Raw genomic sequence first — 14,459 nt, 5'->3', positions numbered from 1 at the left:
TTTTGAGTACACTCACTGAAAGAACTATTTCTGACTGCTATTTTAGCCTCAACCTATTGTCATTAGACATGTTTGGGACAAGCTTTAATTTCTGAAGAAGCAAGACCAAAACTCTGATTAATGTCATCAGGCATCAATCTATTTCAATGAACTTTAAAAAAAGGATTTTCATATTTTGTATGCAAGTCAAGGATAGGGATATTCTCCCTTTCTCTGTTTTGGAATATTTTTTTGATATTAAAAGATATAAAAATGACAAAATAACAAATATTTATCTTGATTTTACAGATCTGAGAAGAAAAAGAGCATTTCCCTCCATGACAATTAAGTGATACTCTTTTACAGACTGTTCTTCATATCAATATGGCTTCACTGGCCTATGCACATCAGCTGGATCACTACTGAGGCTGGTGAGCTTCTGATAGTTAGCAGATTGTTCCTCCTGGCCACTAGCCAAAAAAGACCTTCTTTTGTATGTCAGTTCCAGGGCACCCATTGCAGACAAACATGCGAGGGCTTCCCAAGTGCATGGTTCTGGGGAAGAGTTACCAGGAACAAGATCCATGCAGGAGCAAGAAAAATCCATTACTGTCCATTTGACCTTTATTTGATTGGAATTTTCTTCTGATGCATTAAAGTATCCCTCAGTGAGATCCCTGGGCTATGCAAAATCCTTCTGACTCTGCCTGACCAGTTCTGCAGTTTTCTGGGTGATTTATACTTGGTGTAGAGATTTGCTAGCTTGCATGGAAAAGAAAGGAAGACAGTTATTTGAGGAGGGCTGAGGAAACATTTTTAATAGTGAAGATAATAAAAGAACAATGGGACCCCCAAATGCAGAGAATGGAGTCAAAGTGGCCATGGACCACGGCACCAAGAACACATGTCAAAATGGAAAGCTCCTTTTCCAATGGTAGCTAAAGCTTCCTGGCAAACACCTGTGAGTGGGTTCAGTTTGGAACTAGACAACAGGTGTGTTCTGTATCACTCTTTTGCTTTTGGGGGCTTTTTCTTCATTTTGTTTTTTAACACAGTGATGTATAAATTGAATCAAATTAAAGCAAGTACCATACACACTCTTACATCATGGCAGCACCAGAAGATTCCTTTCCAATTTAAGCAGGGAAAAACAAATATTCATTGCCAGAGGCAGCTGTGTATAGTCATCACAAACTACATTTCTTCCTCGAAAGTGGAGGGATCTCAGTTTATGAGTTCCAGAATCCCATGTGATGGCTGGTTCCAAGTTTTGAGGTACAAGAGAAAACCATTTTGAAATTACAATATTGTCAAAATGCAACTGAGCTCCAGAGACATCTATTATTGAAGATCCTTGAGAAGAGTGCAGTAAATTTTGTTTGAATATCTTTTTCTGCATATATTTGTTAATTTTTAAAGAAAAGGGTATTAGAACAGCTTAAATATTATCATAGTAATTATTAATTATTTAAATGTCTTCCAAATCATCCAAAACCAAAAGACTAAAACTTGTGAAAGGGTAAAACTTCATGATCAGATGTTGGAAACTAAAGGAATTTCTAGCTTCCAGATACTCCTATATAAAGGCTTCCAAGCTTCCTATTTAAAGGCTTCTATTTATTTCTGATGTTAGGGGTAAGCATCAGTCTGTGTGTGAGTGCTTGACTTAAAAACTGAGAAATCATGTCTGGATTTCTCCTGTTGCAGTAACTACTGGAGGTGAGACAAAGTAATGTCTCCAATTGTCCCTTTAGGTATTTTACTGTCAACACAGCAAACTGGAAAGGAAAAATACTAGTGAAAAAACAGAAAAAGAAAGGGAAATACTGTTCATGTGTGAACTCTGCACAAAATACTTTATGGAGTTTAAAGCCCAATATTCAGCTTATTTAAACCAGCATTACCACATTAAAGTCAAAGCAGCTCTGCCAATTAGCTAAGGATATGGTGATTAGCTATTTCCATTGCTTGGAAAAGCACAGGAAAAAAATCTTGATTTTTTTTTAGAAATCCTCCAACAAAACTTAGCAATATTTTATTATACCTTGTGCATAGGATTCTTAGAAATGTGAAGAAAATAACCCTTTGGAAAGTAAACCCAGAAAATTTATTTTTGAATGTTATCTGACAGTATTTTTCATTAGTAAACAAAGTTTAGTTCAATATCAGATTATCCATTTTATATGAAATAGAATTCAAATTTCTGCTTTTCTCATTAAAAACGGGATGTTCCCCTTAGATTAAAAGGAAGGTGGACTATATCAAAATCTCTTCCAATTCAGTTTCAGTTCTTCCCCTACGGTGTCCCAATTCTCAGTTCAGACTTATTTCTATATTTATTTTAGAAGTCACTCTTCCAGGATCTCATGATGTCTTTAGCACATGGATAGAGTATGGTGTTTGGTGCCAGGAATGCAGTGCAGAAAAAAAAAATTAGAAGGACACAAAAACCAGAGAAAACAAGCAAACAAGTGAACCAAAACACTGGGCTTCAAAAATAAGCAACCACAGTGGGGTTCCACTGCAATTTGATTATGTAATAACCTCTTTTCTTCTTCCAGAAGGTAATGCAGAGTTGTGAAGTTCGAATATAATACAGAGGATCTTGTTTGTTAGAGTGGAAACAAAGTGACAAGCTATTTATAATGCCAGGCCTGTTTCTGATACTTTGAGAGAAACATGGATATTGTGTGTTGAGCATCGATTTTAGTTTTATTCAGTGCTAGGAATAGAAAGGCTTTGCCTCGCTCCCAGTGTGCACACTACAAAGGTTAAACCCTTCCCATACACTGAGTTTACTTTAGCTGTAAACTATATCCTGTCACAGAGGAGCCTGGGATGTCTTCTGTAAGTGAAGAACTGCCAAATTGGTTTATAGAGAAGAAAGGGATCTCCTTTAATCCTTTCTTTACTACTTCTCATGGATCAAATTCTTCCAGCTTCTTCCACTGCATGGTGCCTTACTCTCAAGAGCAACCCTACTGAAGGATATGGTATTATGAAATTTGAGGAAGATCTGTCAACTCTCACCAGGTTTTAACCATGGAGGTTGGACTGAGTAAAAAATTTGGTACAGATTTCAACCTGTGTTTTCTCCATAATGAAGGTGGTTTGGATGGTAACTAGAGTCAGAGATAGGGATCAGTACCTACTCACAGAACCATCAGGCATGTTTTGGTATTCAACATTCAGCATGTGGTTTTCTGTGAACCAGTGTTTAATGAAGAGTACCCTGAACCTTTCTGAATAAAATTACAGAAGACTATTCAGCCACAGTTTTTCTCTCAACTGGTCTTGGAACAGGTATTTTTGATAGCTGAAGAACTGTGCCAATTTCAGCTTTCTGCTAACACGTTGAGATTGTCATGACTATGCAATGTAATATAATGACATATTAGTAATTTGGAATTCTATGGAATAGAGGTAAAATTTGCAATGGTTAGTCTACTCTTGATCTAAAATAGAGATGAACAAAGTTTTCAGGATGGATAATTCTGTTCAAAATCAATCAGATCAACTACCAATTTGTAAATAAATTACTTACTATTAAGACACAAAGCAGCTTTCTGTGAGTGGAGAGTCTAGTATAAAGATTTTAAAACTTCTGCTTCTTTTCACTAACGTCATGTCTTTCTGGGGACAAATGTTTAGGCAATTACTGTAATTATGATAAGGACTCCATTTTCCATGTGAAGTAGAGAGAATGAGTAGTCACACAGGACTGTATAATCACATTTATTCCCAACCCCCCCAAGAAAATCTTTCACTCAGACAGCATGAGATTGTTTATTTGATACATCAGTGTTAAAATCATACAAACACACGTGGAAGAAAATTAGGAATTAAATTATGTCTTCTCTTTGAGTCCCATTAGGGAAACTGAAGGGAGCAAAGAGAGGACAAAGTAGTGTGAACTCAGTGTGAAGGAATGTAGCTCATGTTCCTTATCTGACCTCATGCTGAGCCACAGCACCAGTGCAAAGAAGTTCTTCTATAGCGTCATCCTCATACCCCAGCACGCTCTTCAGTATCTCCACTGTGTGTTGTCCAACAAGTGGAGGTGGTTTTGCATGTGACATAGCAAATTCACTGTATCTGACACCTGGTCCTGAAAATTAAAAAAAAACAAATAGGAGGGAAATTATTTTCCAGAGTTACTACCCATATTTATATTGAATTGTTAAAGGAAAGTACCTCATTTTCACACCAGTTCTAATCACAGTCCTTACCATCAAAATGTTATATTCTGAAATTACAGACTAAAAATATTCCAGTTTGCAATGATATACCAATAAGCCACTTTTAAATAGTTCGCTCAAATGCAGAATTGCTGGATAGTCATGAAATGTTATGAAAATCTTCCCATTTTTTCCAGTGATATGTACATGTATATCAGGGTGCTTTGAGTCATATTATGTCACCAGTCTTCCACTCTCTGCTACCTGAACAGCAATGCCCAGTCCACTCAGGATGAGATGCAGAAATCCCCACATTTCTACAACACGAGGCAGAACAAGCATAAGGACACAATTCAGTGTCACGTTAACACTCTTCTACCGTTGTCAGAGCAGTGCACAGACAATGGGCAGCACCATCTCCAGCTGGCAGCAGCCCAAGCACCTCTGCAGTGTGCTCTATTATCCTGCAGTGACACAACTGACAGCATGATAAAACCAGTTTGGTTTACGTGTTTTATCAAAAATACAAGTAGCAGTAGCCATAAGAAAATCAACAATGATTTATTTGCTCTGGAAAAATAATTTCAAAAGTGAAAATCTGGAAGCTGGCAATGGTAAGAAGTCTTCTTTATTGCAGGCAGTCAGATGTCATGTTTTAGTGGTGCTCTGTAGTGAACTGATTTCAGTGTAGCTCCCTGCAGAGAAGTAGCTATACCATTACTACCAGACTCAGAAAGGAGAATGAGCCACAAATTCATGCTGGAATCAGAAGTGAGGTGCACTCACTCACCTCACAGAAGTGAGGTGCACTTTCATTACATGTGCACTCAGCACATGCAATGGAAGAATAGCTGCCTCATGGAGAAAGAGAGGACAATAGTTTCCTTAACTGCTAATTGAAAACTCTTCTTTAATACAAAACTGAAAAACATTTGATGCTATTGGCAAAATGATTCCTCTATTAATAGAGATGCTTTTATTACATTAAAAGAATTTACAAAATTGTTATATTTCATTATATCTTTGTCTACAAAACTACAGCTTTGCTTTGAAATGCAAAGGAATACAAAGAACCTTTCAAAAACCAGAACAGTATTTACTTTATTTCTGAAGAAATAGAATATTGACCAGCAAGGGAAGTGAACCACAGCATGAATTGGTAAATTTACTACATGCAGCTGCTACTTATTTGAGGAGAGATGTTGGCAAAGGTCAGTCAGAATGCCAAAATATGTAATTTAATTATTTTTTGCCAGTATTCATGAATGGGAATCAAGTGTTTAATACAATAAAGTATCCACCTCCAGGAAAGATAATATAAGACAAAAGGTGCTGAGAAAAACAGTATTTTTCAAGCTGATTTGGTACATTTCTGTCAAGTATGCTCCTGGAAGGACTAATGGCTGGACTTGATGATCTTACAGGTCTTTGCCAACCCAGATGATTCCAGGATCCTATATATGGTTTCTGAGTTTAAAAAGGAAAGGAAATACAGTTGGGGAATTGCAAAGCAAATAATTTAACTTCAAGGTCCATTCCATACTGGATGAAATAATCACAATGAAAATACTCAGCAGATGAGTAACAGCCAGCATTTACCTCTTAAGAACAAATAGTATGTGTGATCTCTTGTCTTTCTACTAGGAAAAGGGCTGAAGGTGAGAAACATCCCATCTAAATTTAGAAATCAATAATCTATATATTGATTTTAGTTTAGTTCCTTAGACACTCTTTGGAGATACTGAAGATGAAAGTACACACTTACAGTGTCTTCTAAGACACTGATAAATGAGTAAACCTGGCCAGATGAATTGCAATCACCTGTGTTTCTCCACAGAGGAAAGAGTAGACAAGTGCCCTAGATGGGGAGGTTTACCACCCAGACATCAAGCCAGGTGAGATGACCCTCTGTCATGGTTTAACTCCAGCCAGCAGACAAGCCCCATTTGCTCAGTCCCCCACCAGCGGGATCAGAGGGATAATCAGAACAAAGGCAGAAAACTCACAGGTTGAGATAGAGAGTTTAATAGGGAAAGCAAAGGCCTTGCACACAAACAACAAGAATTCTCTACTTCCCACAGGCAGGCAGGTTCAGCCACCTCCAGGGGAGCAGGGCCATGTAACAGTGACCTGGGAAGACAAATGCCAAAAATCCAAAAGTTCCATCCTTCATCCTTCTTTACCCCACTTTATATACAGAGCTTGATATCTTACAATCTGGAATGTTCCTCCGGTCAGCTGGGGTCACCTGTCCTGGTTGCGTCTCTTCTCAATCTCCCATGTGTTCCCAGTCTTGCCAGTGTGGCAATATGAGAAGCAGGAAAGGCTTTGTGAAAGCCCTGCTCAACAATTTTTAAAAATCTCTATATTATCAACCCTGTATTCAGCACAAGTCTGAAACACAGTCCCATACCAGCCACTGTAAAGAAAATTGCCTCTACCTCAGACAAGACCAACACATCCTTCAACCTGTAAGACACCAAATCAAGATCTGACTTTCAGAAAGAAATTTCTCTGCTATTTTCCCTAAACTGACTAAAGAAACAAGGTTTAGATAAATCCAAAACAAGCTGCAATACTGAGAGGGAACTCATATTCAGAAAATTGCTTCTTGGGATCTTCTAAAACAGAACATTTTAAGTGAGCTCCAGAGGAATCTGTTCAGTATGAAGCACTTACCAGTTTATTTTTACCTGATGGCTGATGGAACTCAGATCTTACCTGCTCAGCTTTCTGAGGACATCAAAAGCTATAAGTTCCTGTGAAGCACATTTTACAATGACCTGGCTACACTGGAGAAATGGTCTGATAAAAGAGGGTGAAATTCAATACTGTCAAGGGGAAGGAATTATGTTTCATTACATAAATACAGGGCAGGGGACAAACAGGAAAGTAGGAATAGTTAGAGGTTATTCTAGATCACAAAGTGAGGATGAGTCAACAACACCATGCTGTTGCAAAAAAGGCAAGCATCATACAGGGGTGTACAAACAAGAGAGATGCCTGCAGGACACATTTTTGCTCTAGTTAGAGCTGGCAAGTCACAGCTGGAGCAGTGTCTGGTGAGGGGCCCCCACTGCACAGCCATCTGGAACACCCGAGAGCTTCCACAAGACAGCAACAGAAATTTTCACAGGCAACATGACAGATTGAACCAAGTGGGATCATGGACCTAAAGAGAAAGGCTAGAGAAAAACAACTTCAAAACTGTTTTCAAAAAATGTATAAAACCCCCACTACTACCACTAAAATAAACCCTAAACACGCCCCCCCAAAATCCATGCAAACTTCCTGGAAGGGGGAAAGAAATCCTTTTTCATGTCCATGATGAGAAATATGTGACTTAAATTGCAACAAAGGAAACGGTAGGAAACAAAAATAAACTTTTATAATGGTAGGGTAGCAAAATGCTGAAACAAGCCACGGGAGGAGGCTGTGGAGTTTGTATCAATCCAGTCTTTAGAAAGGAGATTTATTCTAGAATAGTTGATCCCACAGCTGATCCCTGGGGCTTGCTCATGGATTAGATCTCTCACAGACCCTTTCACGCACTAATATATGTCCCTTTCACCCACTGTAATATGAAAGCTAAGAAACAGCTCACATCAGGGATAAGTTTTCTATTAGCTTGTTCCTCTGATTCTACTCACTTCAAACACACCGAGTTCAATTTTCAGAGGAAAACTTCTGAGAGATCAGTACATTTTAAAGGGAAAGTTGACATCACTGGGTAATATTTGTATTAATTCCTCTACTTAGGAGTGAGTAGGAGCCCTAGAAGGGCAAAACTGGCAGTAGTGCAAGCCACAGGAACGATCTCTGTGCTAGCTGAAATGCTTGTGACGATAATTTCAAAGTAAAAATGCCCTTTAGGGATTTATTAGTCTTGAAATTCAACATAGCCACAGAACTATTATGCAATTTCTACTAAAAAGAAAAGATACAAAGCAATCTTATTTCAGATGTGTGTATCTGGGAGCTCTTTACACCGAGAAATCAGCAAACCCTCAAAGGTTTAGTAACTATAGACTTTTCATTTACTTGTGCAAATTTTTGCTAACATAAAAAAATTATAGATCTCAAACCCTGGGAGTTTTTGCAGTGATATTGAAAGACACAGAATAAAATCTCTAAAGAGAGAAAACCAAAACTGACATTGTGTGCAACAGACAGAATGCTTCATGCTTCCCAAAGAAAATTAATCTTACAAACTAGAGCATGCTGGAAAATTGCACAGCAATTATAAAACCAGTGTCTTCCTTGAGCTTTTATTGTTTGATGCATAATTCATCACGCTACTTTTCACTTTGATAGAGTTATAAAGTTATCTACATTCATTCAAAGGAGCTACTTGCTAATGATCCATCATTAACGATTCTCTGTTCTTTCCTTGTGTAACTTCTACTTGGCTTCTGTGTCAATTAGGAGGGTGCAAAGCTTGCCAGTCAGGCTTCAGCAATCCCACGCTCCTACTGAACAACGCTCCAGGAAAGCAACCAGCAGAATGCTATGCAAATGCTAATTAAACACAACTGCCTTATGAGGAAACCATCCCTAGAGGCAGAGAGAGGTGAACTGCTTTAATTAAGGTCAAAAGCATTTGCATGTGGGTGAGTTACAGGAGCCTTGCCGATGAAAACAGGCCTTTGCTGGGGTAGAAACAGGGTGACTGGTGAGGGGGTATAAGGTGGTGGTCATCTGTGCATCCTTGCTGTCAGCAGGACATACTCCATTCAGGCATGAAGTTAAGGGGGCATTTATTGTTACCTGAAAAAAGCAATGAAAGAATGAGTAGCTGTAATTTACCTTTGTCCTGTTAAATTAAAAAGAGTTTGTTTCTCTTTTTGCTATGATTATCACTGACAGTAAAGCAAAGAGCTCTTTCACCACGTTTAAATTCTAAGCTAATATTTTGTTATTGTTATCATTATTTTGATTTTGACACATTGCTAAAATACATGCTGTGCACACCACATAACCTACAAGAACGAATAGTGTGACAATAAATCAAAATTTTTATCAATTGCAACCACAATGACAATTGTACCAAGACATCTTGAATACTTGAACTGAGCTTCATTATAATAAATTCTTTTTCTTTGGGGCTATCTACTGTGGCACTGCTAAACATCACACTGAGCCACTAGTTAAAGACATACCAAACACATTAAAGCAAAAGAGAAAAATGAGATAAAACCACTGAAACAGGTTCAGAAGGATCCTACAAGAGTGAGATGCCTTTGAACACTCACCCTAAACAGGTGAAATACACAACAGTCTTTGGAATATGTCTCTGAGCATTGCTGAGTTTGGGACAGCAGAAGCAAAGTCATTTTCACTCTACACACAGCAGAAATTAAAGTTAAATTTCAATTCTATTAAGTGTGCAAAGCATAGTATATAAAAATGGATAAAGGTAATAATCTTTGCTTTGCCCTGACAAATAGCATTCCTCCAGCATTGTACAGCAGCCACCGGAAAACACATTTTCTACAACACAGGTTAGAGCATATTGAAGCAATCTAACTCTCAAACTATGTAGACAAAATCAGGCCTGGGGACAGCCAAGCTCAGGAGAAAAGTCATGATTATCTGTTATTATCCAAGTGGGACAAGGGAAAAAAAGGGAAAATTTGAGCTAATATATGTGTATACATTCTGCTTGAAACAAATCATCTCCCTTTGCAAAAAAAGAGCAATGAGAAACACAGCACCACTTGTCAGTTAGTTCTACCCTAGCATACAGTGCAATTTATACACATGTAGGAATTATATGAAAACAAACAGAATTTGGTTTGCATTGCAAGGTTTTGGCTACAGGGGCAGTTTGTGGCAGCTGCCAGAAATTTTTCCTATATTCGATGAAGCCAATGCCAGCCAGCTCTAAGACAGACTCACTGATGAACAAGGCCAAGCCAGTCAGAGGCAGTGGTGATAGCAGCTCTGGGGCTACATATTTAAGAATAGGAAAAAACCTGCAGAACAGTAAGCAAAAGATAGAAGTGATAATGTGTGAGAGAAATGGCTCTGCAGATGCCAAGGTCACTGAGGAAGGAGGGGGGACGAGGTGCTCCAGGTATCAGAGCAGAGATACCCTTGCAGCCTGTAGTGAAGACCTGGTGAGGTCTCCTGCCTGGTGAGGCAGCTGTACCCCTTCAGCCCATGGGGATCCACAGTGCAGCAGAGACCAGTCTGCAGCCTCTGGAGGATCCCAAGCCAGAGCCGCCTGAAGAAGGCTGCGACCCCATTGGAAACCCACACTGGAACAGGCTTCCATGGGAGCTGTGGACTGCTGGAGAGAAGAGCCCATGCTGGAGCAGATTTGCTAGCAGGACCTTTGACCCTCTGGATTTCCACACTGTAGCAGACCATTTGAAAGGCTTCAAACCATGGAAGGGACCCACCTTGGAGCAGTTCATGAAGAACTACAGCCTCTGGGAAGGACTCATGTTGGAGAAGTTTGTAGAGGACTATAACCCATGAGAAGAACCCCACACTGGGGCAGGGAAGAGTGTGAGTCTTCCCAGTAAGGAGGAAGGAGCAGCAGAAATCTGTGATGAACTGTTCACAAGCCCCCATTCCTCACCCCCCCCTGCACCACTGTAGGAGAGAAGGTAGAGAATCAGGAGAATAGTTAAGGCCAGGAAGAATGGAAGGGTAGGGAGAAGATGTTCTTAAGATATAGTTTTATTTCTCATTATCCTACTGTGACTTGATGGGAAATAGATTAGTTATTCCCCAAGCTGAGTTTGTTTTGCTCATGACACTGATTTTTCTGTGTCCTTATCTTAACCCCTTCCCCTGACCAGTAGAGGAGGTGAGTGCTAGAGCAGCTTTGGTGGGCAACTGGTGTGCAGCCAGAGTCAACCCACCACACAAAACAAGCATGTATGCCTCTTTCAATAACATGGTGTTGCTACACAGGAGTTTTTCAATTCCAATGAAATATCATCAACAGTTAAGAATGATGGCCCAGAGCCAACACATTTGCATGCAGATCCCTTATATGCTACAGGTCAAGTGTTTGGAGCATGCAATTAACTGGTTATGAAACTGGCCTGAAGGAGATCAGCAGGAAAGAAGCAGTGACTTTTAAGGCAATGAAAAGGAAAGCGATACAAAATAAGTCCATGAGAGGGGCTTCATGGCTACTATGAAGAATATATGGGTGTTGGAAATGATGTGCGCAGGGATATGATGAGGAGTAGACCAGGGCAACCGCATTTTGAGTGTATGATTTCTTCCCATTGATCCCAGCCATGACTTCTGTCAATCCATTATTCCCAGCTGAGAAGATGCTGTGCGCAAGCATACAGCACTGCACAGCTTGGCTACACCACTTTACACCAGGTTTCTTCCCCTTGATGAAAATCGAAGCAGAAAAGTACATAAGACAAAAAAGCTCATTATACAGTACTTGCCAGTATGACTAGTGCTCACAGGCTTCAAAGTAATCTTCAGAATTAATGACCTGCTCCATCTCAACTGGAAATTTCTCATATTTTTCTTTTTCTTACCATAGATCTGAAAGTTTAGGAGCTTGGGAGACTTTTTGGGAATCATTTAATTGCTGGGAAAAATATTTCTTTTTGCATTACATTAGAGCAGGTGATCTACCTTTTAAGAACAACTCATAATAGATTGGAAAAAAAGTAATTGAAGAAATAATATTCAAAGTCTTGCTCCTCCTTCCTTACTGCTGTTTCCACTTCCTCCCCCACTTGGAGCACAGTCACACACTTGGCATCCAGCACAGCTGAGAGGGGGGAAAACTTTGGCAGGATAAGTAGGAATCAGTAACTGAGACTAAAGAGGATGGACAAACTTGCAAATGGTAATAAAAAAAGTAAACCTTGCTCTAGGTGCCATAGGAGCACACACATATATCATCAGTAAATGCTAAACAGTAAAATTGGTAGGGCAGTAAATAGTGTCAATACTAGAAATATCTACAAGTCACATTTTCTCATTTGGACAATTCTGACTTCTGTAGAAGAGGTATGAGGAGAGTCGAACTGCACACAAGTCAAGAATTTGAAAACCAAAGCACTGTGAGAAGAACGACTTGAAAAGCTGAGGGTAAATACATATTATCTGTGATAGCCATGATGGGTGTTTAAAAATGAGACTACTTTAAAACCAACACTTAGGCATTCAAAAGATCCCCTACACAATTCTGAAAATCCTTTGCCAAGTACATTTATAAAAGTACTTTCTCACCTGAAGCTGCACGTAAAGAAATGCATTAAAAACCATTTTATGTATTTCATATCAACAAACATCTTGGATATAATCAGTGCAATCCCACTTAACATTTATATAACTCTTTACATTTTCCAAGAGACACAATACTGACTGTACCTAATTAATATTGCATGACTGCTGGAGTAAAGGAAATAATTTATCAGTCACTCTGGTTGCATATTTGAGAGTAACCCCACATAATTGTGCTATCTGAGTAACACAATTTTGTGATAGGACTCTTGGCACCCAAAAGCTTTTAAAAAAGTTGCAGTATGGTGGTGTCTACTTCTTCCCACATGTATCATCTCGCAATGCTTAAAATTCGTCCCAACTTTTTGTATAGACTCACATGGTCCCACTCCTTCCTGAAACCCCCAAAGACCTCAAGAGAGGATTTGAAGAAAGACAGGAAGGAAGATGACCAGTAAGAATACACAGAGGTAGCAATTTTAAAGAACCATAAATTCCCCAGGTAATAATCTGTAGCTCCATTTCCTAAGGAAACAAGTTTATGTGTCTGTGCTGTCTTTCTAATCATCTGTTTGTCTGCCTTGTCCCTGCCACACACAGTAACTTCTGAATCTGTCAATCTTGACAAAAGTGTAGACATCCCAAGGTAAATAAATTCTTAAAAGTGTTGTGAAAAATAGCAACTGCTGAAGGACTGATGCCCAAATTACTGCCCTGATGATACTCAGAAAAAAACCCAAAGAATGCAATTGTTATATTATTCCATTTGGCTGCAAATGGCTTACCAGTAAGTACAGACACAGCTCTGTTAGATGCATCTAGCACATACTAAAAGGACGTGAGGATAGTTCAGGTGATAATAAGGATAGAGTTTATCAAGGATATAAGCTTGAAGTACAGCGCTATTTAGTGCCAGAATTTAAGTATCTTTTCTACAGTACTGTGGAAGGTGTGTTCTAGGGGTTTTTTATTGCTCTTGCAGGAAGGAGCTGAAGAGCTACATGGCAAAGACAACTTGCTGAGAGAATCCCTGCAAAACTCTAAAAGGAAAATCCTGCAGACACAAGCCTAAACTACTGAAAATCCAAGCTAAAAACATAATTTGTCTCAAGTCATAACCGAATCAATACAAAACACAATACATAATCCCACCACAGGATGCTGGTTAACCACAGGTTATGTACCTAATGCAGAAATTACAGAGCGAAGCTGAACTTGTACTACGCAGGAGGTCAGATCATAATATGATCACAGTGTTTTTTTCTGAACAAAAAACATATTAATTTCTTAAATGCCCATAAGCAAAACTGTTTCCATGCAACAAGGCTGGGGTTAAAATGGCCTATCTGAATCTCCTGTGACACTTAGATGGTCAAGCCACATATTGTTTCATGTTGCATCTTTACTGTAAGCCAAAAGGCCTTAACTACTGTATTGTATGGAGAGTAATAAGAGAGAAGAATGCTTACATGCATGGTACAGGAGAAAATAAAATGCTACCTGAAATGAGCCTCTTGTAAGGACAGAGCATGGCCTAGTTGCAACACATTCACATGATCTGGAAGGTGAATCATGCCCCCAGCTGAACAGGAAGGCAAGCAGCTCCTGGAGGGGAGGCTCTCCTACTGAGCCTGGTGAAACCTATTTCCGAGTTGCATGCCTTGTGGTTAGTGTGAGCCTGCCTGTTGGAATAAGACACGCCAGCCAACCCAGTCTGTATCTCCTCAGTGCACCAATTTGTCCTTTCCTGTGTCCTGTTTCTAGCTATAAGTTAGATTCTTTGGCTCTTCAGAGACCCAAAAATTAATCCTCTTGGCCAGCTGTGTATCATCAGAGTGGGAGCAGATGAGCTCTTCCTTGCAGATGAGCTTTTCCTTACTCTTTAGGTAACCAGCTGAAGCCCAGATACATGAAGCTGATAATTCAGGGATGCAAGACAATGCACACTGAAGGACATGCAAAGCCTAATCCAAAGTCTGGGTATAATTTGTCTTGCTTACTCAAGGGGCACTTTTTCAGGATAGGAGGCTTTAAGCTTTCTCCAAACAACTGGTGAAAATAACTAAAAATTAAAAACATTTGGGCCTT

At 39.3% G+C, this 14,459-nt stretch overlaps 1 protein-coding gene across 1 annotated transcript in view; it reads right to left on the bottom strand.

The window, feature by feature from the left end:
* Nucleotides 1-3,648: 3,648 nt before the first annotated feature.
* Nucleotides 3,649-14,459, bottom strand: part of SUGCT (succinyl-CoA:glutarate-CoA transferase) — a 315,155-nt gene continuing 304,344 nt past the window's right edge. The window contains exon 14 of the mRNA XM_030966674.1: nt 3,649-4,087. Within this exon, the coding sequence (XP_030822534.1) occupies nt 3,924-4,087 (164 nt within the window). The 3' untranslated portion in view covers nt 3,649-3,923. The remainder of the gene's footprint in view (nt 4,088-14,459) is intronic.

Source organism: Camarhynchus parvulus, chromosome 2 (genome assembly GCF_901933205.1).
Source record: "Camarhynchus parvulus chromosome 2, STF_HiC, whole genome shotgun sequence".
Lineage (NCBI taxonomy): Eukaryota > Metazoa > Chordata > Aves > Passeriformes > Thraupidae > Camarhynchus > Camarhynchus parvulus.
Note: the sequence above shows the minus strand (reverse complement) of the source record. Positions and strands in the feature narration are given on the sequence as shown.